The 26132-nt window shown below is 38.4% G+C and overlaps 1 protein-coding gene across 6 annotated transcripts in view; it reads right to left on the bottom strand.

Moving 5' to 3' along the window:
* LRP1B (LDL receptor related protein 1B) overlaps positions 1-26132 on the bottom strand; it is a 1041366-nt gene that overhangs the window by 744828 nt on the left and 270406 nt on the right. For all 6 annotated transcript variants that reach the window (XM_067472799.1, XM_067472815.1, XM_067472824.1 and 3 more), the window contains exon 2: positions 7853-7972. In XM_067472799.1, the coding sequence (XP_067328900.1) occupies positions 7853-7972 (120 nt within the window). The remainder of the gene's footprint in view (positions 1-7852; positions 7973-26132) is intronic.

The following is a 26132-nucleotide window of genomic DNA, read 5'->3' as shown; positions in this document are numbered from 1 at the left end:
ACAAAATGTTGGACTCTATTAGCTTTTCCTGCATATTAATCCAACATGCATTTCCTTATATTCCCCTAGATGAAAGTCTTTAGAACTTTCAGTATAGTTCTTAACATATCCAATATATATCAAATCTAGAATATAAAACGTATTAATTGGTGTATTATATACTGTTGCACTTCACTTCCAAACCTTTCTCTTTCCTGCTAAGGAGAAATATGTGCCTAATGGAGTATTTTGTTAAAATTACTAATCGGAGAAAAAGAAAAGAAAACAAAGACTTCCATGCATGTTTGTGAATTGGAAATAATAATGCTGTTGAAGCAGTTGGCATTTCAGAGGATTATTGGTGAGCCTTCCAGCTCAAAATCCAACAGCATCTGCCCACAAAGGCAAATATTTGCTCTTCAGCAAAAGCTAATATGAGTGGTAAGAAAGCTAGCAAAGCAAGCTTGAATGTGTTCTGTTGTCTGCAATGGTGGAGGTAAAGGAAGCATATGTCTAGTACATAAAATGCAGAAAATGTTGTATTTAAAGTTATTTCTTAATACTATTTCTAGACCTATAACATATTCCAAAAGAGAGAAAGATCAAAGCACTGTTTTCTCAAATAAGACAACAAACAAACATTAATTCATGGCAGCAATTATTCACAGGCAAGAAAGCTTGTTAGAACAATTAGTTTTATGTAAATACTGCAACATTCCCATGAATAGGTACACACCGTGCTCAACATCAAGATTTAGATTATTCTGTCAGTGAAACTGAAAAATGCTATGTGCCAAATTCTCAGTTAGTTCCATTAACTTCACAGCATCTATGCCAGTGTGCATCAGATGAGACTATGGACCCTCCATTGATTGAGATGTCCAGTCAAGCTGGTTAGGTTTGAATATTGAAATACTTGCATGTATTGTAAATCCGAGACAACACACAGACCTAGATGGAAATTATGTGTGGCTGATCACTTTAAACTCTCATATATTGGAAGGAAAATGTATTTAACCCACCTGCCAATCAAGTTTCATAGTAACCAAGGTTAACCAAGTTAATATTTCAGCTAAGGCAGAAAATCGCACAAGTATCTCTCCTTGGGAGTAAAATTGCAGTAACAATAACTGCTACCAAAATCTATAACTTGAAAGGATAACCTTAGCCCCACAGGACCAGCCCTGAAAATAATTAGCCCAAGTGACTCATCGCTCATGGATAATTGTGGGACAGATTGGGAAAGAGTGAACATGCCAGTAGTAGCACGGCTTGCCCCTACCCAGAGGACCACACTGGTGTTCTAGGTGTATGTAGGGCGTAGCAGCCAACTGACTCACAAGGCTGCTTTAAACAGATTGACTGCCAGTGGAGATGGCCGGAGTTCAGACACCTAGTACATATCTGGCAGAGGACCAGATTAAAGGGTTTTTGGCCAACACATGCCCCTCCCCCCCCCGGTGGCACACCGGATTAAACTGCTGAGCTGCTGAATTTGTTGACTGAAAGATTGGCAGTTCAAATCCAGAGAGTGGGGTGAGCTCCTGGTGTTAGCTCCAGCTTCTGCCAACCTAGCAGTTCGAAAACATGTCAATGTGAGTAGATCTGTAGGTATTGCTTCTGTGAAAAGGTAACAGTGCCCCATGCAGTCATGCCAGCCACATGACCTTGGAGGCATCTACGGACAGAGTTGGCTCTTCAGCTTATGGAGGACACAACTGTATTGTCAAAAACTTTCATAGCCAGAATCACTGGGTTGTTGCAGGGTTTTTTTTTTGTTTTTTGTTTTTGTTTGTTTTTGTTTTTTGGCTGTATGGCCATATTCTAGAAGCACTATCTGTTCTAGGAAATGCTTCCACAACATGGCCATACAGCCCAAAAAACCTACAACAATCCAGAGAACACCACTTCCCATTCTATTTATGACAATTTTATGTTGGTTGTAGTGTTTTATTCCTGATCAAGGCAGCCTCATCCTGCTCACACAATAGGTCGCGAGGAGCATGTTTAACATGCCTGTCTTTCTCAATGTAGTGCTCCTTTTTAAAGAAAGGATGTTAAAAATAAATTCTAGCACATCAGCAGTTGATAGTTTTTTAGAGAAAGGATTTCTGAGTTTAAACAAATTCTAGCATATCAGCACTTGATAATCTTATCGTCTATGGATAAAGGGCAATGTAGCATATTATGTAATTGTTTTGAACTTTGGAAATACTGGTTCAAAGCCACAGACTATTGAACAGAAATATTATGGATTGTAAAATATTTCATAGGATAATGCATCTACATTTTTATTTTTACCTTTTCATAGAATCATAGAATCATAGAATCATAGAATCAAAGAGTTGGAAGAGACCTCATGGGCCATCCAGTCCAACCCCCTGCCAAGAAGCAGGAATATTGCATTCAAATCACCCCTGACAAATGGCCATCCAGCCTCTGTTTAAAAGCTTCCAAAGAAGGAGCCTCCACCACATTCCGGGGCAGAGAGTTCCACTGCTGAACGGCTCTCACAGTCAGGAAGTTCTTCCTCATGTTCAGATGGAATCTCCTCTCTTGTAGTTTGAAGCCATTGTTCCGCGTCCTAGTCTCCAAGGAAGCAGAAAACAAGCTTGCTCCCTCCTCCCTGTGGCTTCCTCTCACATATTTATACATGGCTATCATATCTCCTCTCAGCCTTCTCTTCTTCAGGCTAAACATGCCCAGTTCCCTAAGCCGCTCCTCATAGGGCTTGTTCTCCAGACCCTTGATCATTTTAGTCACCCTCTTCTGGACACATTCCAGCTTGTCAATATCTCTCTTGAATTGTGGTGCCCAGAATTGGACACAATATTCCAGGTGTGGTCTAACCAGAGCAGAATAGAGGGGTAGCATTACTTCCTTAGATCTAGACACTATGCCCCTCTTGATGCAGGCCAAAATCCCATTGGCTTTTTTTGCTGCCACGTCACATTGTTGGCTCATGTTTAACTTGTTGTCCACGAGAACTCCAAGATCTTTTTCACACGTACTGCTCTCGAGCCAGGCGTCACCCATTCTGTATCTTTGCATTTCGTTTTTTCTGCCAAAGTGGAGTATCTTGCATTTGTCACTGTTGAACTTCATTTTGTTAGTTTTGGCCCATCTCTCTAATCTGTCAAGATCGTTTTGAATTCTGCTCCTGTCCTCTGGACTATTGGCTATCCCTCCCAATTTGGTGTCGTCTGCAAACTTGATGATCATGCCTTCTAGCCCTTCATCTAAGTCATTAATAAAGATGTTTGTCTGTAAGCATGGTCTTATTGGCTGAACTTCTGTATGGTTATAAAATAAAAAGTGGGAAAGCAATGAGGAAAATGTCAACAGCAGAATTAATAGTTTAGCATCTATGGCAGTAGTGCAAAGTCACTTAGGAACAAGGAGACTGTAGAAAGAGGGGCTGAGATGTGATTGAACAGAAAATAAAATGAGAATAATAGTTGGGATAGAAAAATAAAAGGATGAAATATAGTGATGAAAAACTAATGGAGAAACCTGGGATTAAGGGACATGATGGACTCACTGAAAAATCACACAGAGCCTAGAACTGTATACACCTAGTAAGAAGATGGCAAGTCAATTATTGAGAAACTGATGATGTCACAAGGAGAGGTGGTTTGAGGAAAGGAAATACAAGAAGAGAAGATAGCAAGAACCTCAAGGAAAACAGGGAGGGGAAGCAGGGAGATACAGAAAAGAGGAATCCCATGCAAATGGAAAGAAACTTAGAATACAAATATTGGTTCATTTCCAAATGTTAGTTCCAGACAGAGTAGACCCAGTGAATAAATTCTATTTACTTAAGTGGTGACTTACCAAAATCCTATTGATTTAATGGGTCTAAAATTAGATTAGACTACTAGATGTATGTGTGTAATAGCCAATCAATCTTTTATTGAATTTACTGAAAGCCATTACAACTACAAGCCATATAAGAAAATATCACCACCTTACTTGTTTCATAGGAAATCTGCTACAAAATAGAAGATTTTTGTGAATTCCAGGGCCAGAGAAGCAGATGGTGAAGACAGAAAAACAGCTTTCCGCAGGGGAGCATGCTTGCTCCTTCAATGTTTCACAATGTTTAACATTTACACAAATGCCAGAAGGGACAGAGTTTCATCTATGCTCTCCAAAGCTTTAGGTGTTCTTACTGCCTATTACAGGGAAAACCAGCTGATTTCTGAACCTTGTAAAATGCAGATGTGTGCTTTTTATCTTAAGAACAGACAAGCATATTGAACTCTGAGGACTACCTGGGAAGGAATCCCACGGGAGCATTGTGGCACACCAAAATATCAGGGAGTTACTCTGAACCATGCTATGACTTACAAGAAGCACTACTTGATTATCAAGCAAACAGTGGGAGCTAGAAATAATGTCATATGAAAGTAGACTGGCACAACCTGGAAATCACAACCAGATGCAGTGAAGACATCTATCCTTGCGCTTTGCTACTCTGCTGCTGAATATGCATGTCCAGCATGGAATACATTGCACCATGTTAAAACAGTGATATGGCTCTTATGAGACATGCCACATTATCACAGGATGTATATACCCTACACCATTGGAGAAATTATACTGTTTAGTCGGCCCAGCACCACCTTAAAAAAAGACAAATTATATATAACGCTTGGCATTTTGGGGTATTAGTTTTCAATATTCTTCATTTTCTTATCCAGTAGAGTCTGTCCAGATTAAATCAAGTGGTTACATTCACTGAAGAGGCTGTGATAAGAAGGATTTGATGCTGATCCCAGGCTCATTTGAAAAAGGTATGAGTGTGAAGTAGATATTCTTAAGCAAAAATAAATAAATATATAGACACTTTATTATGATGGACGAACTCTACCGAATAGGAAAATGAAAAAGTTTTAATACAGATGATGGTACTGCATGCATCAGTCAAGAGCTAACATATTAGGAAGGTGGACACAAACCCAGCACACACAAAAATGCTTTTTGACATACACTACATTGGCAGGCTTGCAAATAGAAAGGCTATTTTACCCCCACCTTTCTTCAGCTGAATCAAGTCTAGTAAGTTTGATAATGCCATCTTCCTCCCAAATTGCCATTAGCTGATTATAAAATGGTAATTGTTTGTAAATTATCCTGATCATATGTAAAGCTTATATTTAGCACTGGATGGTGCTTTCAAGACATGGGGGCATCTAAATGTTTTACCCTACATGCCATCACTCTTTTGATACATTCTGTCTATTACATCTATACCAGTGGTTCTCAACCTGTGGGTCCCCAGATGTTTTGGCCTTCTACTCCCAGAAATTCTAACAGCTGATAAACAGGCTGGGATTTCTGGGAGTTGTAGGCCAAAACACTTGGGGACACACAGGTTGAGAACCACCGACAAAGCTAGGCCTGAATAGCTCCCTTGCCTCTTCAAGCTAATCCCACTCACAGCTATGATAGCAACATGGAATGCGAATGTTCAAATTACAATGGTCAAGATAATATGAACATGATCAATGCCAGAAATGAAGTAGCTTATAGTTGTGAGAAACCTCTAAAGAAAAAAAAAGAAGTCAAAGGAAGTGTCTCTTGGCAGTGATCTTGCCCTTGTGTTCCTCCCTTAACACAAGGGAGGAAAAACAACAGAACATAGGCTATATTTGAACCATTTCTTTGCATCTCAACCACCTCGAATCCCCAGATTACCATTCTTTTTCTTTCTATGGGCCAACAAATTAACCTATACTGTTGCCCAAGATGTCATTGAGAGCAACATTTCATAGTAAAACACCTTCAACCCATCTTCCTTTTAAAATGTACTTGTAATACAAAGTATCACAATCACCTCAGAAAACCCAGAAATTCCAACCAAAAATGTATTAGGATGGTACATTATCAAACTGACTCCATTCCTGTTGGAATTGCTTTTCTACCTTTTTGTTTCCTTAAAAAAATCCTTTCTCTGGCTCTACTACAAGTTATGATGGGGAAAAGGGTGAAAATACTAAGTCATTTTTATTAATGTTTTAATAATTTATGTTTTATTGCTATTTAAATTGTCATTGTTATTTTTTGGAATTTATTTGTTGCACATCAAATTGTTGCCAGTTGTGAGGCCACCCTGAGTCCCCTTTGGAGTGAAAAGGGCGAGGAACAAGTATGGGAAATAAAATAATAAACAAAATAATTATTTTTAAAATTGACAATATAAATTTATTTATTTATTTATTTATTTATTTATTTACCATATTTATTTACCGTCTTTCTCAGTCTGAAGGTGACACAGGGTGGTTTAAATTTGGCACAATTTGATGCCCTCAACAACATAAAAACAATTAAAACATTAGCATAAAATATAAATTCATTTAAAGTCAATAAAAACAATAAAAGCATATATCCTCAGCATCTCCTTACTAAAATCATTGTCCAATCACATCGTCCAGATGTTCCATGGGTCTGTCTCTGCCTGTTACATTGTATTTGCAAATGCTTGCTCGAAAAGCCAAGTTTTAACTTTTTTGCAAAATGGTAAAAGGGAGGGGTGACCTAATATCCCTGAGAAGGGTGTTCCACTGTCAAGGGGGCACCACTAACAAGGCCCTGTCTCTCATTCCCCCCATCTGTGAAGAAAGTGGGATCGAGAGCAGGGTCTCCTCAGATGATCTTAAAGTCCTAGATGGCTCATAAGGTGAGATATGTTCGGACAGGTAAGCTAGGCTGGAACATTTCTCTTCCTGCTAAAATCAAAAGTAGCAAGTGTGTTTGGGTTCATTTGAGTGAAAGATAGAGTGGGATGACTATGGTGATGGGGACTGAGAGGCCAGAAGATGTAGATATGCTCATGGGGCTCCATAATTATATATTTTAGGGCTTCAAAAGTTTATTTCTGATGTTCTGATGTCCACTTTAAGCCAGGCTCAATTCACCTGCAACATCCTTAAAATGTTTTATTGTTATTTAATTATCATTATTATTTTATTCGTACACTATTGATCAATGACCTTGCAAACAATTAAACTGCAGTTAAGTAACAAGCTAAAGCATTTGCTTGAGACAAAAAAGTAGCTATTACATAATGATCCTTTAAAGCTTTTCATTTTCTTCTCTCACTGCTTGAAATGTGTAGAACTCGCTATCAATTTTATCTGATACATGAAATGTGGTGCAATATATCCTCTAGCCTTTGACATCCCCTCTTTCCATTCTCTACTGTACAACTCACCTCAAAACCTTTGCAATTTTATTACTAGCTACTTTTACATTAGATGATTATCTTGGGGACATGAAACAGAATTCAGCATTTTGTTCTTCATTCAAGAAACAAGGGACTATGAAGATTTAATATAATCTCATCAGTAGCCCAGAATACTGGAGAGGAGCCCGCAGGGTTCTATTCTGTCCTCCAATAGCTCTTAGCTACAGAGAAAACAAGATTTTTATTATGATGATTAAACATGTTTTATTAAAGCTTTCCCTGACATTTTTCATACTTTGCTTCTGTCGCCTATTACTTTTTTTTTCATTTTCTCTCTTTCCATTTTCCTTTGAGGTCTCTGTGTTCCTCTTACTTTTGTTGCAAATGACATTTGCTATTCCACTTTTTCTCCTTTCCTTTGCTGCCTTTGCTTCTTCCATCTGGAGCTGATCTTCTAGGTCAGAATGGAAATATGGAACATATGCTTGGATGTCATTGTTCATTTTAAAATGAGACATGAACAAAACAGCATTCAGTGTGCATTTTTATAATGACTTTAACCAGGTACATCAAGAAGACTCATTTAGACACACAACAGACATCCCAGAATCTACCTTTTATAACTAAGCTTCAGCATCAGAAATATTATGGTTCAAAGGAAAAGCACTAGATCCTTTTACTTACACACATCTATCGATTCATCTGAATCATCTGGACAATCAGGTTCTCCATCACACAGCCAGTTTCGAGAGACACATGTCACAAGATCATGGCAAAGAAACTCGCCTACATCACACAAGTGTTCTGCAAACAAAACAAAATATGAATAATGAAATGGTTAATGGATAACAGAAGATGAAAATATGTCAGCCAAATAAAATTAGACCTTTAATGCATGTTAACAAAATTTTAAAGTAAGATTTTTGTATGCATGAAATCTACAATACTTTTTGTACATGGAAAAGTTATATATTGGATATTAGAAACTCTTGAATATATAATATTATTTTTTAAACATGTGATGTAAATTTCATATGAATTTGCTAACATAGATATCAAGAGCCATAAGTATATAACCAAAAGGATTCATATGCCATAGTGTATGAAATCATCCTACAAATACATAAATATGGCTTGCCAATATTCACTTGTGATGCATCTCCAGAGTTCCAGGAAAGCAAACAAATTCATCAATGAGGATTATAATTATGATTCATTAATGAAGTTCATAACTACCTTATGATGTAGCCAATAAGCAAAATAACTCACCCAATTCATCTTATTTATTTTTGCTACTGGAGAGCACATGTTGTCACTGTATTCCAGAAATCTAGGCAGCCTACTCTGCATATTATGCAAATTGTTTTAATTATGAAATTAACATGTGGGTCAGAAAAGGTGAATAGATTTGTAAACTCTTTTCTGGTGCACATGCGAATTTAATAATTGAATTTGCATAATATGCAGAGTAGGCTGCAAGATCAATGGAACTGGAATATAGCAACTACATATGGTTTTTTATTCTTCCCTTCTTTTATTTATGTAAATTTCTTTATGACTTTGGACTATATTGGGCACCTTTGTATATAATAATAATAATAATAATAATAATAATAATAATAATAATAATCCATCTTGTGTGTATTCAAGAGTCTTAAGCCTAGATAATGCTAGGCTTAAGAGAAATTTACAGAGAAATATAACTGGTTCAAACTATTTTGCTGTCCCAGGTGTAGGACAAGACAGTGTCTACATAATCATTTCCCTCTCTTCTTGGCATTTCTCTTCGCCCTCAGTTGAGGAGGGGGCAGGAAGGATGCCAATTGCCGGGGTGGACTTTGAGCCTTCTCCTCCTTGGCAATTGACGTCCCTCTGTCCTCTTTTCTCCTCCTCCTCCTCTTGACATCCCTCTGCCTCCTCCTTGCCACCAGGAGAAGGTGAGAATGGTGCAAACTTAAAATCCACCCCCTTCTCACCTGTGCTCCTCCTCCTTTTTAAGCAATTTCTGTTCACCCACCCCTCCTTGTCTCCTGAAGACTGGGAGGGGGTGGTGGATGTCAACTGCCAAGAATGAGGAGGCAAGGAGGGGGTAGATTCGAAGTCCACCCCGCTCCTCTCCTATCCTCCTCCTCTTCCTTCTTCTTCTTCTCCTTTTGAGGTCCTCTTCCCCGTCCTCATCTCCAGGAGGAGGCAAGAAGGGTGTGGACTCTGAGTCCAACCCTCTCACCTGAGCTCCTCCTCCTATTCTTCAGCAATTGATATCCCTCCACTCTGTCTGTCCTTGTATCCTGAAAATGAGGAGGGGGTGAAGGGATGTCAATTACCAATGAGGAGCTTGGGGGAGGAGGATGAGGGAAAGTGAGTGGGGCCCTTATTTGCTGAGCCCCTTGATGTCCCACCCATGGAGGCCCCTCTCCACTGAAAGTCACCTCCTCAAATGTCCCCTTTTTTCAGGGAGACACCTGTGTGGTTCCCAGATGTCCTATCTTTATGGAGGCTTCAAAAACTCCACCTTGACTAGGTCTTACAGGAGCCACCTGCTCTGATTAAATCTTGCCTGGAAATTCTAGGCAGGCATTACCATAAGTTGTTGTTGACTTCAGAGCTCATAAAAACAACTTGGGCAAGGGTTTTCTTAAAGTTTGTCTTGTCCTGGACCAGACTAAACAACTTAATAAAATGTTATTAAATATACCAGGTTCTATATGTCTAGATAAGGGAGACTACAGGGATCCTGCACCTTTAATTGCATAAATGGAACTGTCCAATTCAGTTGCTGAATTCCCTCTTCTAAACAAGTATATGTTTATGTGTGAGTCTTTTTTCATGTGGTATCCTAATCAAGATTAGATTGGCAATATCTGTATACAGGCTTGGTGTAAGCAGGGCAAAATATACTTCCAGTGTGCTTGTTAAAGCAGTATCAAAGTCTTAAAGAAAATCCTTATTGTTCCATTATGCTAAGGATAGTTATGTATTATTCCCATGGGAACAGCTTGTTATAAGCACCCTATTTATTTTGTTTTGCGTGTAGATATGCTGTTTTCAAGGTCAGGTTATGAAAATATCAATGGTGGCATATTCAAATGAATGCAGTTCTACTTCCAAAGCAGATGAACCATTTGTATGCTTAAGAATACCTAGTGTGCTATTTTCTTGGCTCAACAGAACATCTAAGTAATGTCTTGCATGTGGGCACATATAATAAAATAACATAGACTGCTGAGTAGTAGAGGCAAATGTTGTTTTAAGCCATCTTGCCTTTGTAGCAAAACCAAACTACTTGTTAATTAAAATGGAGGATTATGGATCCCATGGAGGAGGTTTGGCTTAAAGTAGTCCAAAGCTACAGTTTTATTGTACCGTTGCTAAAGTGTACACCTGAACTCAAACAGCGGGTAAATCTGTAACCCCAAATGTAATATTTAGTGAATAAATATTGCTTTGTGTGCCTGGAGCCTCCATAAAAGCTACATGCAACTTACAGTGGTATGCTACATTACATCTGCAGAAGCCTTAACAGTTGCTGTGTATTTCTCTTCAAAAGTTCCTAGAGATGAATGCACAATAACAACCTGAGAATAGGAGTAACAGGTCTCCATTTTATAAGTAACACTACTGCTAGATACATGGGATTTGGTATTCATAGGGGGTCCTGGAACCAAACCCCACTGGAAATCAAGGCCTCACTGTAATGATTAAAAAGTTTCCATGTGGCAGGGGAAAGAAAGGGAGTGGATGGGGAGGGACATATGGGGTTCTATCAAATGACAAAGCTAATATTGCAATTCCACTTTGGCAAATTTTGTTGTAACTTGTATTTCCCTAGCACTCAAAATGCCTCATATAGGTAGCACATATGGACTGGAGTTGCTGTGTGGAATCTAATGCCGCAAGAGTCATGACCATTTATATAATATTGTTTGTGAGAATGTTTTGTTCCTAATTAGGATCACAGTTCTTTCCCACTTCCAACCTCCTCAGGGGAAAAGGGAGAGGCGATGCCTTTAACAGCAGAGCAAAACTGGACATAAAGCATATGGCATGCAACATCTGTTGTTTGCCCTAACATAAAACATATACAAAATCTTAGGTGTAGGAAAATGAGATCTTTCTAGTAGCTAAACCTGCATCTCCATAGCATGACTCTGTATTACAGCATTTCCTTTTCTCATCGTATCAGAATGGTAGAAAATAGGTCCAGATAATTCTTGAGAAAATACAGTTACTCTTGAAAAATTATGATCAAATTTATTTAGACTCTTGCTCTAAGTTGATTGATTCATTAAAATGCACACATGCATAAAGTAATAGTTTTATTCAGGCATGTAGCCGGGGGGGGGGGAGGGGCTTAACCCCCCCCCCAAATTCTGATGGTGGTTCACGAAAAGGCCTTACTGGTGCATTATTTAAACTGTTATGTTTATTCATATCATAATCTGATCACCATACTCAATATATCCCATATGTATGGGGGTATTGCGGTAATGATACAAAAGGTTTGCTAGGCTAGACCCTCTTTTACTCGGACTCAGCCCCCCCCCCAAAACTCAGCCCCCCCGAACCCACCCTGAAAAAAATTCAGCCCCCCCCCCCCCCCCCCAAAATGAAATCCTGGCTACGGGCCTGGTCTTATTCTATGTTCACATTTACTCAAAATTCAGGACATATAGGACTATCGTCTTAGTTACCACATTGGATATCTTAAATATGGGAGAAGCAATATAATTAGGAAGCAACTCTGTGTAACTTGTCATTTATTATTCTGAGAAAGTTAAGAATAGGGATAGCTAAGGACGCACATGTCTATGAACTATTAAGGTAGAGACCTTTCTTTTCTGATACATTTCATTATGCTTTATACTTTTTTCTTTAAAAAATAAAATATATTCTTTCCTCCTTGATTTTAACTGTCAGTCAAAATACATCATAACCAGACTAATGTCTGTAATAATGAACAGAAACGCATGACAGCAACCTATGAATAGCAACATAAATGTCTAAGTAAATGGAAGAACCAGCAAGGAAATATATGAAACCGGAGAACTGTCTTATCGCCTACTTCAAGGAAAATGAGAGCCAGGAACAGAAAAAGGAAACACACACACACTTTTTGTATGAGAGGGAAAAGGAGAGGTGAAGACAGAACAGGTTTCTGTCATTCCTGCAACACTCCTCTGAAGAAAAATAATGACATATTTTTATAAATGAGTTTTTTTGAATATAGCTTTTGTGGTATTAAAATAATTTCATATGGGTGAATCCAGCTTCAAATTAGAATCCCTGCCAAAAGTCTTTATGAGTCATTTTGTGTTCTGCTATTTTTGTTATGCACCTTCCTGTCAACTCAAACGTATGGTAATACCATTAGAAGGTTGTGTTGGCAGTGGCAACATTTATTCAGAGGAAGTTTGCCATTTACAGAGGCTGAGAGTCTGGCTTGTTCAAGGCCACCCAATGGCTTTCCATGACTGAATGGAAATTCAATCCCTGATGTCCCAGAGTCCTAAGGCCCTGCTTTAAACTAGATTATATGAGTCCCCACTGCCAGATGATCTGGGATAAACAGAAAACCTGGGATCAGATTCTGGGATATAGGGCCTGTCTGCAAGGGCCCTTAGTCCAAAACACAAACTACTCCTTCACACCAGCTCTCTTTGTATTCCCCTTATTCAAAAAATATTGTAAGCAGTGCGGTACATTGGGGAAGGAAGAAACTCACATCTTTCCTTGTACCCAGGGCTAGGATTCATCTCACACTTTACATTTATTCTATGTCATATACAACGAAGTAGTTCTGACGTAATTTGGCCAGATACGCCAAAGCAAAAGCATAGACCATTTTTAGGAATTATGTCATGCAAGTAGTTCTCTAGCTGCCAGGCTCATTGCTTACCTATTGGGCCTATAGACATGTACTTCATTGACTGGGCCTTCTCTTCGAAGAAAATATTGTGAATGCTTTTGCAAAATGGTGCTCAGGTGGAAAGCTATGATCCACATTGCCTAATCTCTGCATGAATATATTCAAAAAGATGAAAAAGATAAGTGGTGTTTTCTTAAAATCACATGCCCAAAAGTTCTAAGCTTGGCTCTCCAAATATCCCTAAACTGAATGCTAGCTGCAATCCTACATAAAGATAAGCTACTTAAATTCTATTGATTTCAGTGGAATTTAAGCAGCCTAACCATGCAGGATGGTGTCTGCTATCTTTTTATTGACACATCTTGCTTTCTGATCTTTCAGCGCTATTGCACTGCACAGCTGGATACGTCATAGACATGAAATTGAATTCATAGCTCTGATACAGTCACAATTTCTGAAGCAGTATAGAGCACATGATTCAAAACAGAGCCAGTACAGATCAGTGAAAACTCAGGGCCTACCACTTTAATTGTATCTTGCATTATCATAACTTGGTAGCATGGATGCGAAAAAGTGATAACTTTTGCCATGAGTACGTCCTTCTCTTCCACACCACTGAAACCCCATGCCTTCCTTCCCAAACTCTTATTGAAATGCTCTAAAGTGGCATGGGATACAGGAAGCAAAAGATGCAAAAATTGTAGAATTTTGGAGGAATTCAGTGTTCTATGCATCAAAGTTCCTTTCCAACCACACAAAACATATCCTGATGAAGCCATATCTTTTAAGACCTCATCAGTTGAGTATTCAGCAGTGTTACAGGATGCATTCACCACAGTTGAGCCATGGAGTCCCACACCGCACAACAGACAACACAGTCTTACTTCCAGAGGGACTCCATGGCTCAACTGGGGTGAAAGCGTCCTATGATGCTGCGCCCAGAACAAGGGAGGCTTCCTGTGTTCTGTTTAAAACAAAGGGGCCAGCTCAAGAGGGAGCTGTGGTATGACACTTTCCCACAGGTGATGGGGAAGAGTTGTTGTGGATGGAGTGGGGTGCTGGGATTGCCCCACTACTCTGCCAATTTATCATGGAGGCTGGCAAATTGTCCCACAGGACTCTATCAATATGATGAGGTCCTTACAATCAGAAGTATGCAGGAAACTAAGTTTACCAGCTCAGGATATTTCATGGCCAAAACCTGACACTAATGGATGACAACTTATGATGTCACAATGGGAAAGCCAATGTTATGTTACAAGGGGGAGCAATACAATGAGGTAATAAAGCATGCTACATTAAGCACCAACACACAGAATATCACACACACACACTTTTCACATCTCTGAAACTCCTCCCTCTTGCCTTGAGGACTGGACAAAAGAGACCAGACCCTGAGGGACATGCACATATACAATGGTAATTTTAATCTTTGTGTACTCAGGGATGAACACTGTTTTAATATAGTCCAAAATGCTTGTGTTTATAAATGTAAAACTAATTCTACAGAAGGATTAGAAACATAAATCTTATGGGTTCATGTGGCCCCAATCCCATTTTTGAGGACCACAGGTTCCATGGAACCCCCAGTACTTTCTCCAAATTTGGAGAATTTTTTTCTGAAATAAGTCCCCCCCCCCCCCCCCACTGGAATTTTTCACAAATTATATCTTTATGTTTAAACAAGATGCAGGGCCCTCTACTCTCCTAACTTTTTATTGTGTGCCTTTAACATTTCCACCTTATGGAAACCCAAAGTGAACATATAATAGCATTTTATTTACAAGATTTGTTCACAGGAGGTTTGCTATAGCCTTTTTGAGACTAAAAGAGTGTGATTTACCCAACAAATTGGAAATAGATTTCCAGCCACTTCTAGTTTCATTTTTAAAAACATTTTGCTTTATTAGTTGTGCAAAGTGGGGTTTGCAGATAGTTCAGGTGTTGAGAAACTGGTCCTCATGCTACCAGAGTGGGTGATCATATCTTTTAAGGAATCTACTCAGATAAAACTTGTTCATGAAACAGGAGGTTTAACTAAGGCCCCATCTAAATTGAACATTTGATTAATTTTCAAACCAGTAATGAAGTAAGTGGTTTCAATGTGAAGATGACTATGTGAAGATGGCAATCCCTTAACCCATTTGCATACAGATGGTGATTGCACAAACCACAAAGCAGTAGTGCATACCAAGGGCTTTCTTTCATTTAAGTTTGTTGTTAGGCCACCGAAGTTTGAGGCTAGCTTTAAACTGCATTAAATAGTCAGTGTAGATGATTCCTACATTATTGGCACACTGTAACATTATTTAGAGCTGCTTTAAATTCCACAAGTTTCTGCAAAAATTGCCTTTCTTAAAAGATCAGGGATCTAGTCAGAAAGTGGCCACATTAACTAGAGGGAATGAATGTAGCAATTGGCATCATTTTCTGAAGGTTCTTTGGAGGCATGCATTTAAACTAAAATGAGGTGAAAGGATAACAGTTATTTGTCTTTGATCATATCCTTCTAGCTAAGGTAAAAAGTATCATTTGTTATTGTTAGATGGGGAAATACACAATAAGAGGAGAAGGTCAGTAGGGCTTTTCAAATTGATGAAATAAAGAAATATATGTAATTATGTGCTCCACTAGAAGATATCAATTCACAACAAGACAAATGAGCCCACTTTGATCCACAGTAAATTTGAATAAAAATAAAAAAGTATGTTACTGCTGCTTTATTTTAATAACTTGGAAATGGCTGGCAAGAATTAGTTTCTAGAATTCTACCATCCCTCTTTTGTTATTTACCTTCCCTTTTGTGTCTTGGCCCAGAATTACTGCCAACTCAATAGTTACATCCAGCTCTGAAATCATTGCCTTTTCTGATGCTTCAGTCATCCTTCCTTCAGACCCTCTAGGTAATTGGTGTGCTGTCTTCAAAGTACTTCCAAACTCCATCTGCTCAGAGAGTCTGAGACCCCCCAAATCAAATTTCCCATATGCTAGCACTTTGTAAAGTAAACAAAACATAAATAGCATGGTAGGTTGTCTGTTCATCACAGTCTGGAATGTGCTTATTAAGTTCTCTTTGGGGACCTTAAAGAACATTATTATCATTCCACTCAGCTAGAGGTAGGGAGACAGGTTGCCTGGCTGATTAAGGCAACTGGCAATGTCTCCCCACATGTTGGGCTTCCATTCTCCCTACTAAATGGCTGCTCGTAGTCCACCTGTCTGCCAATGTAGAAAGGGGAGTTGAAGGCATTATGTGCTGTAATAGCATAACATTAGCCTCTGTGTAACGACAGCATGGCAGTCATTCCAACATGATTTTTTTCCAAACAAAAGTAGCTGCACATACTAGAATAAGAAAGTTTACTTCTAAATGTCGCAATGCAAATTTCAGTGAGCACTCCTCATTTTGTAAATTATTCTGCTGCTTCAAACACACTATAGACCACTTATTTATAATGACAGTGCACAAAGGAAAGCAACATATGGTGGACACTCAAAGACAAATTGCACAGAGACTCTTCCTTCAAAACCAGCAAGGAGGAAATGAGGAGATTATGGCTAAAATGCCCTTTAACTTTGCCAAAAACATAAAGAGAAAGATAGGTCATACCTGAAATAAAAACTAAAAGTACAGTTTAAGTGGATATTGATTTTCTAAACTCTCTTTTGGCATGCCATCTTTCCTATGACTCCTGGATTTGGCAATGGGCCCATTACACAAAGGAGCTCTGTGTTGTTGAATAATTTCGTTTTGAATCATGTTTTAGTTCCTTCCAAATTTACTGTCTTAGAAGAAGCCTAATGAGGCAAAAGGGTTTGTGTATTTCTCTTTCTTCTTTGCTTCCTCTACACAATTTTCTTTAGCTATGCTTGGATTGTTTATTGATATATGTATTGTGGATCGTGTTTTTATGCTTTTAAACTGTATACTGTTGTTTGTTATAAGTTGTTGTAAACCGCGTTGAGTCGCCGGCTAGGCTGAGAAACGGCGGTATACAAGTATAGCAAATAAATAAATAAATATGCCTTGAAATACATAAGAGTAGCAGGATTAATACCAATAGAAAACAGAGGAAACTTCTGCCATGCCCACAGATGTTTAGTGTGCGAAAGAAGAGCTAGTCAAGCCTGGCTGAAGACAGCCAATCTGTGCTGTCTTTATCAAGCCAGATAAAGATTCAGGTCATGCTTAGCATTGTAAGTTCACAAACCAACACATCCAGAGGCTCACTCACATAAGAGATCACCCTGAGGTCCAAATACCCAATTCAGGGAGGGATTATATGGGGAGAAAGGGAACAATGAATGACAGGAACCTAAGGGTTAGAACGGTGCAGCAGCCTGGAAAGGGAACTCTTTATAAAGTGCTATTTGATTTTTCAGATATGCAAGAAAGCAAGTTCTGGTGTAAGGATCCTTAGACTTGCTGAACCTATGTCTCTTCTTTCTCTCTCATACTCAAAGTAACCAAAAATGGTGAAGGAAACGCTTTCCAAATTTCACATTAGAAGGCTGTGTGACATTGAATGAAAGACCTTGGATTTCTGGATGAAAAGGATGTGTATGCAGTCAGCCCTTCACATTAATTGGAATTAGGAGAGCAGGGCCCCCACAAAAGTGGGAAAGAACAGGAGTAAAAAAGACAATTTCTGTTTTTTACTTTAGAGAACAACTATATAGGAATTTTGATGTTTTCCAGTCAAACTCTATGGTCAGGTTCTGTGGGAAATTGACCATAGCACTGTGCTGAAGAAATGTTTTTTTCTAAGAAGTCCAGTGGAAATAGGCCATGGAGGCACACTGGAGGACCTAAAGAAATCATTTTAATCAAATTTGACAATAAAAGAAATTGCAAAAAGTCAAACCTACGAATGTGGAGACAACTCTACATAAAAGAACCCTTCTCCCTACACTTTTCATTTGATCTAGCATATGCTAATAAGACAGTATGGAACGGGAAGGGAAATTTGATTTGCCAATGGTGTCTCATCTGCTGATAGGACAATGTTGGACACAAAACATGTCAATCCCACCAAGTGAAAGACACTTTATCTACTTTTGTGGCATCCTGAATTCAGTTTCATCTTCTCTTCCTGTCCTCTGGAACTATTTTACAAAAGATCCTCATTAAAATGTTATTCCCGAAAGTCTACTGGCTTTTTTCTTTCTAAAAACCTTTTTCTTACAGGCTTCTGGTATCCTTTTCAGATTCTGATAAATGGCTCAAGAGCATTTTTCTGTGTGCACATTTAATCAAAGGACACAAGCATCACTGCATATCTTGAAATTATTGCTACCAATGGCCTTTAATGAACTAAAAACCCACAGAAGTTATTCCCTTTTGACATAATAGAAACAGGAATGTAAAGGTCATTTCTTGTAATCTTATTATTTAAAAGTTTTGTCTCCAGAAATATTTATTGAAAAATGGATAGAAAAATGTATTGACAGAAAGTGGAAAATCTATTTCTTTGTGACTTTTTCAAAACTTAACAGTGCCATCTTCTCTAGGGTAGCTATAGGGCAAAACTACTATATTAGGTACAAAGAGATGCATCACCAGTCTTCCAATATTTATCTTTAAAATTAACTAAAATATATTATGTTTGAGGAGGGAAGGTAAATGAGAATATAATTACAGCAGTACCAAGAAATATCCTACACAACTTAGCATGTGAAGCTATTATGGTACAGGCTGCTGACTCTGACCACAACTTCCCCTCCCTGGCACAGCTTTCCCCTCTGCAGGCATGGCACGTGCTCAGGGAAGCGAGAGAGCTTGGCATGAAAAGCAGTCAATCAGATTTAAATCTGTAGTTAATCTGATTGGCTGCTGGGGTTGAACCTGAAGAAAAACCTCTTCCAACAAGTATTCAACACCAGCTTATAAAGGGGGCTTTATGGGCTTCAGTTTACAGTTGCCTTCCAACAAGCATCCCACCCTCCTATCTTTTGTTCGATTTGTTCCCTTGCTGTAGACGTGTTACCATCACAGCTATGGGGTCAATTGGCATGGATCTGGAATCTCACATTCAGTGTCCTACTGTCTTGGGGCATGGATCAGAAGGGGAGGATGACATCAACTACCAATGATGGCGCCATGTGAGGCAGTCCATATCCATGGTAGATGAGTGCTTCAGCAGCAGCCCCATTCCCCTTTCTTTCTCATGGGTCTGGGGTAGAAGTGACAGTTTTCAGTGTGTGGCAGCCTCTACTGGTATCCAAGTCTGAAGCAACTGGCTTATGAATCAGCACATGGGCTGGGATCCAGGACTCATATGTGGACACCAACCAAGTTAACAACTGTAACCAACAAAAGTTGTGACTTGGTTATTCCAAAAAGAATGTGGTGCCCCGTGTTGTTATTCCAATGTAGCATCTCACCCTGCATATTCAAAATGCTTAACTCATTTTTGATTAGGATTGAATACTTCCATCTGTCTCTGTGACTTTTTTTCTTGAAACTGGAGTGAGATATTTATCAGAGAAATAGTGCAAGACTTTATTTAGGGGAAAGCTAAGCAGCTCTTCCCCACATCATTGCTGTGCTCAGATCTGAGGCCACATTTCAGTTAAGCAACTATAAAACTGATTGTATACCTAGTATCTACACCTCATCTAGATTCATCCTTATCTAGTAAGGAGTTCAGTATGATAAACAAATATTGGAAAATCTAGGATATGAATATGAATAAAACAAGCCTTACTTATTCTGTTCTTTCACTGGTATAGGAAAAAAACTTGTAGCTTGAATTTATTATTCTGAGTAACCTGCTTCCACTTAAACCCAATAGTTTAACAATCCCTAAAGAAGGGATGGCCTCTTTCTGTGTGCACAGTTCCAGCCATTGTTTTATGAAGCAAAACTCCCATGTTTGAATTGTCCTTACACTATACAAATAACTGAACTATAAAATATACATTTGATATATAAATTGTATGCATGGACTGAAACATGTGGTAAGATATTGTACAAGAAAAAAGAGTATTCTCCCTAGCAGATACTCTTTTGTCTTTCGGCTCTCTCAGAAGTGCAAAATTTGCTCTCCTTTTTGTAGCTTATTCTCAATCAATGTGTTTAATTCAGCAAATTTTGTATCCATGAAAAACTGTGGGGCTTTTCTTAGTTTTTTCTACCAATCGATTCATTTAATTCTGTAGATTTTTCTACCTATTTAAGCTATCATTTTTCCCATTTTTCCCATTTCATACAAGCTGTACAATTGTGTTTGGCCCAACTATTTTGTTTTGTGTTACTTTAACTGACAGGATTTCAAAGGGAGGAAAGAATGTAGCCAGCCATATTGCAAAAAAATGACCTCATAAATTGTTTTATTTGCAATATATGGTTTTAAATTTAGTGGTAGACCACCTTGGGTGAGCATACCATTAAAAATGGGATTAGATATATTTAAAACAAAGGAAGAAGACAATGAAGTGAAAAAAGTTATAGATTTGTTTTAAATACCAATCTTACTGTTCCCTGTGTCTACAGAATTATTATCTAGAAAATGTAGTTATCAAAAGAAAGAGTAAGCCAGATAGCAATGAAGAGTTTGCACTCGTTTTAATGAAGTTCTTTTTAAAAATAGTCCACAGAGCATTATCAGAATATTCTTCTCTACCCATGTGGTCTCTTGTCAAAGCTCTGGAAAGAGAGTTGAAATGGAATTAGATGAGATGGAATTAATTAACAATTTTCATACCTAAACCCATAATAAAATTAATGAGACATGACATCACTTCTGATAAAAGAAGGCAGAAGCAAGTCTGACACCAAAGTGATAAGGGAGTGCATATATTCATGGAGCTGAAAATGGTTTACCTGGGTCTTCAAAATGCTGGCAGGGCGATTCTGGGAGCTACAATTTCAAAGCTTTATGATTTATTTGGGATATCAAAAACAAAATGATTATGCTGAGGCAGATAAAATGTTAAAGGACCTCATCAAGTTGGGGAAAAGTGGGGTCATCTGTGGAGCAGCAGTACAAATCCAGCGGGCAACTGGGGAAGCATCATCCTGCGCCTTCCATCACCCTCTTCTCTATTCCACAGGGGAAACTGATACTGCCTGGCTTCCCCCTGCACTTTCCCTGCCTCCTATGTTGTCAGGGCTACATCCTAAGATGCTTCCAGGGCAGAGCTTCACTGGAAGTAGCCCTGCATCATGTGATGAGCTCCAGCAGGCTCCATCCAGGAAGCATCCTAGGGCAGAACCAAAACATAATGTGATGAGGTCCAAAATGTAGCAATTTTGCCTTCAGTACTCTCTCCCTCTCTGTGTCTGCACTAAACATATCACAATTAAATTATTTCATCTTTAAAAATACTGCAATTACAAAAGCTTTCTTCCCACTGAGCAAGAGAAGGAGAAAAAATGACTTCAGCCAAAATAGACTTTTTGTTACCAAAATCTTGCACAAAGTCGAGTGGGCTTTTTTAACCAATAAAAAAATCACACAAATCTCCAGATGTCATCACTGCCATCATTATAAAGCAGAAGTTGCATTTTTTTCTTCCTATGGGGATATGACTACAATTCATCACTTTCATCCATTAGACACTATTTTATACTAAACTTTTGTTCTATGCTCTGCAATGTTCAGATTGATCCAAGAAAACATCATATCAATAAAGTGTCAAAAAACCAAAAAAATAATTGAACATATTCTGTTACTGCAGAGAATGGCCACATTAAATATAGTGGAGGTGGATGTTAACATGTGACAACTCATAACTTTGAAATTTAAAGTCCATTTAATAATACAAATACTACTAATAATACTAATACTAATAATAATAATAACAACAACTTTATTTTTACACCCGGCTACCATCTCCCCTAGGAGACTCGGGGCGGCTTACAAGAGGCAAGACCAACAATTGCAGATAAAAACAAAGACACATTTCACATCACTCAATAAAATAATAAAACATAACACAGTCATAAAACAGTCATAAAGCAGCATCATAAAACAATAGGCTGAGATAAAGGTCATAGTTGAGTTAAGGCTCAATGAGTGCAAATAATTCCTAAAGGAGCACATATGAGCCCAATTTAAGTGCTGGTTATGTACTTCTGAGCCTGCTAGAATACCGTTTTTGGACGACACCCCTCCCCCAATCTACAACTCCCTCAGTCCATATGGTCAGTAACTATCCTTATTCTGGGAATCAAAGTTGTAGCAACCAAAGTAACCTGCTCAAGTTTGAGGTATACTTTTTTATTTAACATTTTACGAGATTGTTTTGTGACTTGGGCTGTATTTAGATTTCAAGATTTAGAAATACTTTTATTAGCTAGAAGTGTTTAATATTATAATTATAATGGGTTTTTAAAAGTAATTTTCTAACATTTTGGAAGTTTATTGTTATTTGTAGGGTGCTTTTAAAATCACCATGTAAAGTTTTCTTTTAACTCTTAAAAGCTGCAGGAAATTAAAAGGAAATAATCTATTCAGTTGCCTCCACTGCTTGCAGTGCCATGTTCTGGAAGAGTTCATCTGGTGCAGTTCCATTAATAACACAGTACATTAATTTTGACAGAGTGGAGAGTAAAAAAGATATATTAGCACTGCTGTCTAAACATATGAAATTAAAAAAAGCAAATCTGAATGCCATGTTATCTAATCCAATATAACTTTGAACACCTCTTCCTCCAAGCAGAATGCATCTTTTAAGTCATATGATGGCATTTTAAAATGAGGAATCTTAAAGAATTTGTGAGATATTGAACTTTTATTTATTTATTTAGATTAAAGTCTACACTGGGGGTTTCTTATCCTACTGGGATCAAAACTTGGGCACAAAAGGCTTCACAGAAAATTCATCCTAACCCACATCCTGTGTTGGGCTGCATTCTCAGCCAGATATTTGAATGATTTTCTTCATAATTCCCCGGTTTTTTAGGGACCCTCTCCTTGTTGAGTTTGTTAATGAAGGCTTATTGTGGTGCATTGCAAAGATTTATGAGACAAAATCATGCAGACTCTTGACTGGGAATGGGCCTTAAAAATAGTACATTTCTGGATGAAACCCATTCAAAAGTGCAGTAGTATTGCCAGTGGTTAAGAAAAGTATAACTTTGTATGTCAGATATACTTCTAAATGCATAGATCACAGCAAGGAGAAGGTGATTTCATCAATTTGAATGCATTGTAAATGTCTCAGGCTGCTTTTGATCATACAGATTTTCCCATTAAATACACAGTGTGGTGCATTTTTTCTGGGTAGGTCTTGCATCAGCATGGTTTATCAGCGATTTATATGATGTGGCAGATTCCAGGCAGCAAGACGGAAGGATCTGTGGCTGCATGGTCTGTAGGACATGTCAGTGTTTATACACCAGCAGCACAACTTCAGCACGTCTTCTGCCTTATTTTTTCTCCTGATCACTGCTGCTATCCATTATGTAGTACCATTTTCATAATGGTTTAATATATTACTCTATGGTACTTCTTCACTATTCCAGCAAATAAGACAAGGGGGCAAATAGCTTTGTCAGGTTTAGGAAATAGGCTGCTTAGACTGACAGACAATTGAAAGCAAAGATTTGTTACTGGCTCCTTAATACAAAGATTCAAAAACTGGATATTTTCTCTATCCATTCAGTCATATTCATTCAGTCATACTCATTCAGCATCTCAAAAGAATAGGAAACATTTGGTTCTGGATATGCATCATTAGGCTATATCATGACTGAGTTGTTTTTGCACCAAAACATATTATTATTATTTGCACTGTTCAGAAAGGGGAAAGGAAACATTTATACTGTGAATAGTTCTTCTTCTGGCCATTTACATAGATCATAAAGAAATATATTTGTTAGTAGTTTTTGTCAGTCTTTCATGCATAAGAGCCATCCTGTGAAACTCTGAAGATACAACAGGGACAGGCCTTTATATTGTAATGTTCCTATACAATACTCACAGTAAGAGATGTGCTTGTTTCTTAAGAAAATTAGAACCTCACAAACAGAACATGAATGCAACAGCATTCTCTCTATTGGATCAGTAAGCAACTTCTATTAAGATATTTGCTGCCTCTAATGTTGGAAGTGAATATAACTATTTTGACTAGAAGCCCATTGATGGCCTATCCATCATTAATTTATCTAAGCTTCTTTAGTACTATCCACACTAGAATATGTCATTATATCTTGTGGCAGCATCCTTCATGGTTCAAGTCCAGTGTAAGTGTTATCTGCCTCCTTGTATCAGTCCTGAATCTCCACATTGTTCAATTACAGAAATACAGCTTAATGGTATAATATTAGAAAATATTTCTGCTACCTTGGCAGCCACCTGTCCACAAAAGTCAACATTAGCATTGAAATAAAACACCGCCTGAGCTCTGCGAGTGCAGCATTTTTCCAAATGTACAGAGTGTTTGAGGACTGGGACATCCAAACAGATACCAATGTGCTTGTTTATAAAGCTATTGCCCTTCCAGCCCTGCTATATGCCTGTGAAACGTGGACTATCTACAGACATCACATGCAACCACAGGAATAATTCCGTCAGTGTTGCCTCCAAAAACTCCAGCAAATTTCTTGGGAAGACAGGTGGACAAATGTCAGAGTGCTGGAAGAAGCAAAGACCATCAGCATTGAAGTGATGCTCCTACGCCATGAATTCTGCTGGACCGGCTACGTTGTCCGAAGGCCCGATCATCATCTCCCAAAGCAATTACTCTACTCTGAACTCAAGAATGGAAAACAGAATTTTGGAGGACAGGAAAAGAGATTTAAAGATGGACTCAAAGCCAACCTCAAAAACTGTGGCATAGACACCGAGAACTTGGAAGCCCTGGCCCTTGAGCGCTCTAGGTGGAGGTCAGCTGTGACCAGCAGTGCTATAGAATTTGAAGAGGCATGAATGGAGGGTGAAAGAAAGAAACATGCCAAGAGTAAGGTGCGTCAAGCCAACACTGACTGGAAACCTTCCATCTGGAAACCGATGCCCTCACTGAGGGAGATCAAGAATAGGGCTCCACAGTCATCTATGTACCCCCCGCCAGAACACCACACTTGGAGGACAATCTTACTTGGACAATGAGGGATAGCCAATTATTGAATCCTGGCAGGTAGTTAAACAACTGATGCATTGCTCCATTATTTGACCCCAACATTATTTAGTGCACAGCAAAATGAGCAAAACCAATACTGTGCCATATCTATCTATCTATCTATCTATCTATCTATCTATCTATTTGGGCAGAGCAATGGCATTACCATATAGCTTAGAGTGGATTTGTGAAGTACCTAAATGTAGTTTAAATTATTGTCTAGAATTTATCTACAGTTCTGTCTATTAGCTTTCAGTCAATGATTATGTCTGCGAATCTGTAATCCGCACAGTACATTGATGCTGGGAGTATCTTTACAACTTTCAGCTGCTGTAAATAATAATAGTCAATTGTGGTCTATACATAGGCAGGTTTATTTTATGTTTGAGGCTCTTTAGTGGGAGCTGGGGAAAGACTCATGATTGGTTTCACACTCAGACACTATCATTTAATTCAAATATTGATTCAGCTTCATTGAACAAACTGCACAGGCATCTAATCCATCTTGCAACTTTCCTTTCCTTTCTCACTGGGTCCTTGTTTCCTGTGTCTGAGAGAACTTCCTTCTGCTAAAATGACTGACATGCTTTCTTGAACATCCCTCAATATAGGGCACTACAAAGAGATTGGGATTACATGCCATCAGCGTTATCCTTCTTGTCACTTACCCACTAGGTAATAGCTATCCCTTACATCAGAGCGGCAAAGAATAAATCTGGGGTCCCTTAGGGATCAAGTGAAAGCACAGCTATTTTGTGCTAAGCTTGCCTGATAAGCAATTTGTTCTCTTTGTAGCTAACAAGCAAAGCCCTGGGCAGCACTCTCATATGGATGTTACTGTTTTATCCAAGTGTTCTTATGTTATTTTTAGACTTCATCACTGCCCCCCTCCTTTGCATTCTAGAGATGTGCTGCTTTGGCTTAACAGGTACATATTTTAAACAGATTCATTTATACATAGGCAGCCCTGATGAAAATACTATTGTTTATTGACATTATGGAACACATCCAATGTGAAGATAATTGTATGCC

The sequence above is a fragment of the Anolis sagrei genome, chromosome 1, assembly GCF_037176765.1.
Source record: "Anolis sagrei isolate rAnoSag1 chromosome 1, rAnoSag1.mat, whole genome shotgun sequence".
NCBI lineage: Eukaryota > Metazoa > Chordata > Lepidosauria > Squamata > Dactyloidae > Anolis > Anolis sagrei.
Note: the sequence above shows the minus strand (reverse complement) of the source record. Positions and strands in the feature narration are given on the sequence as shown.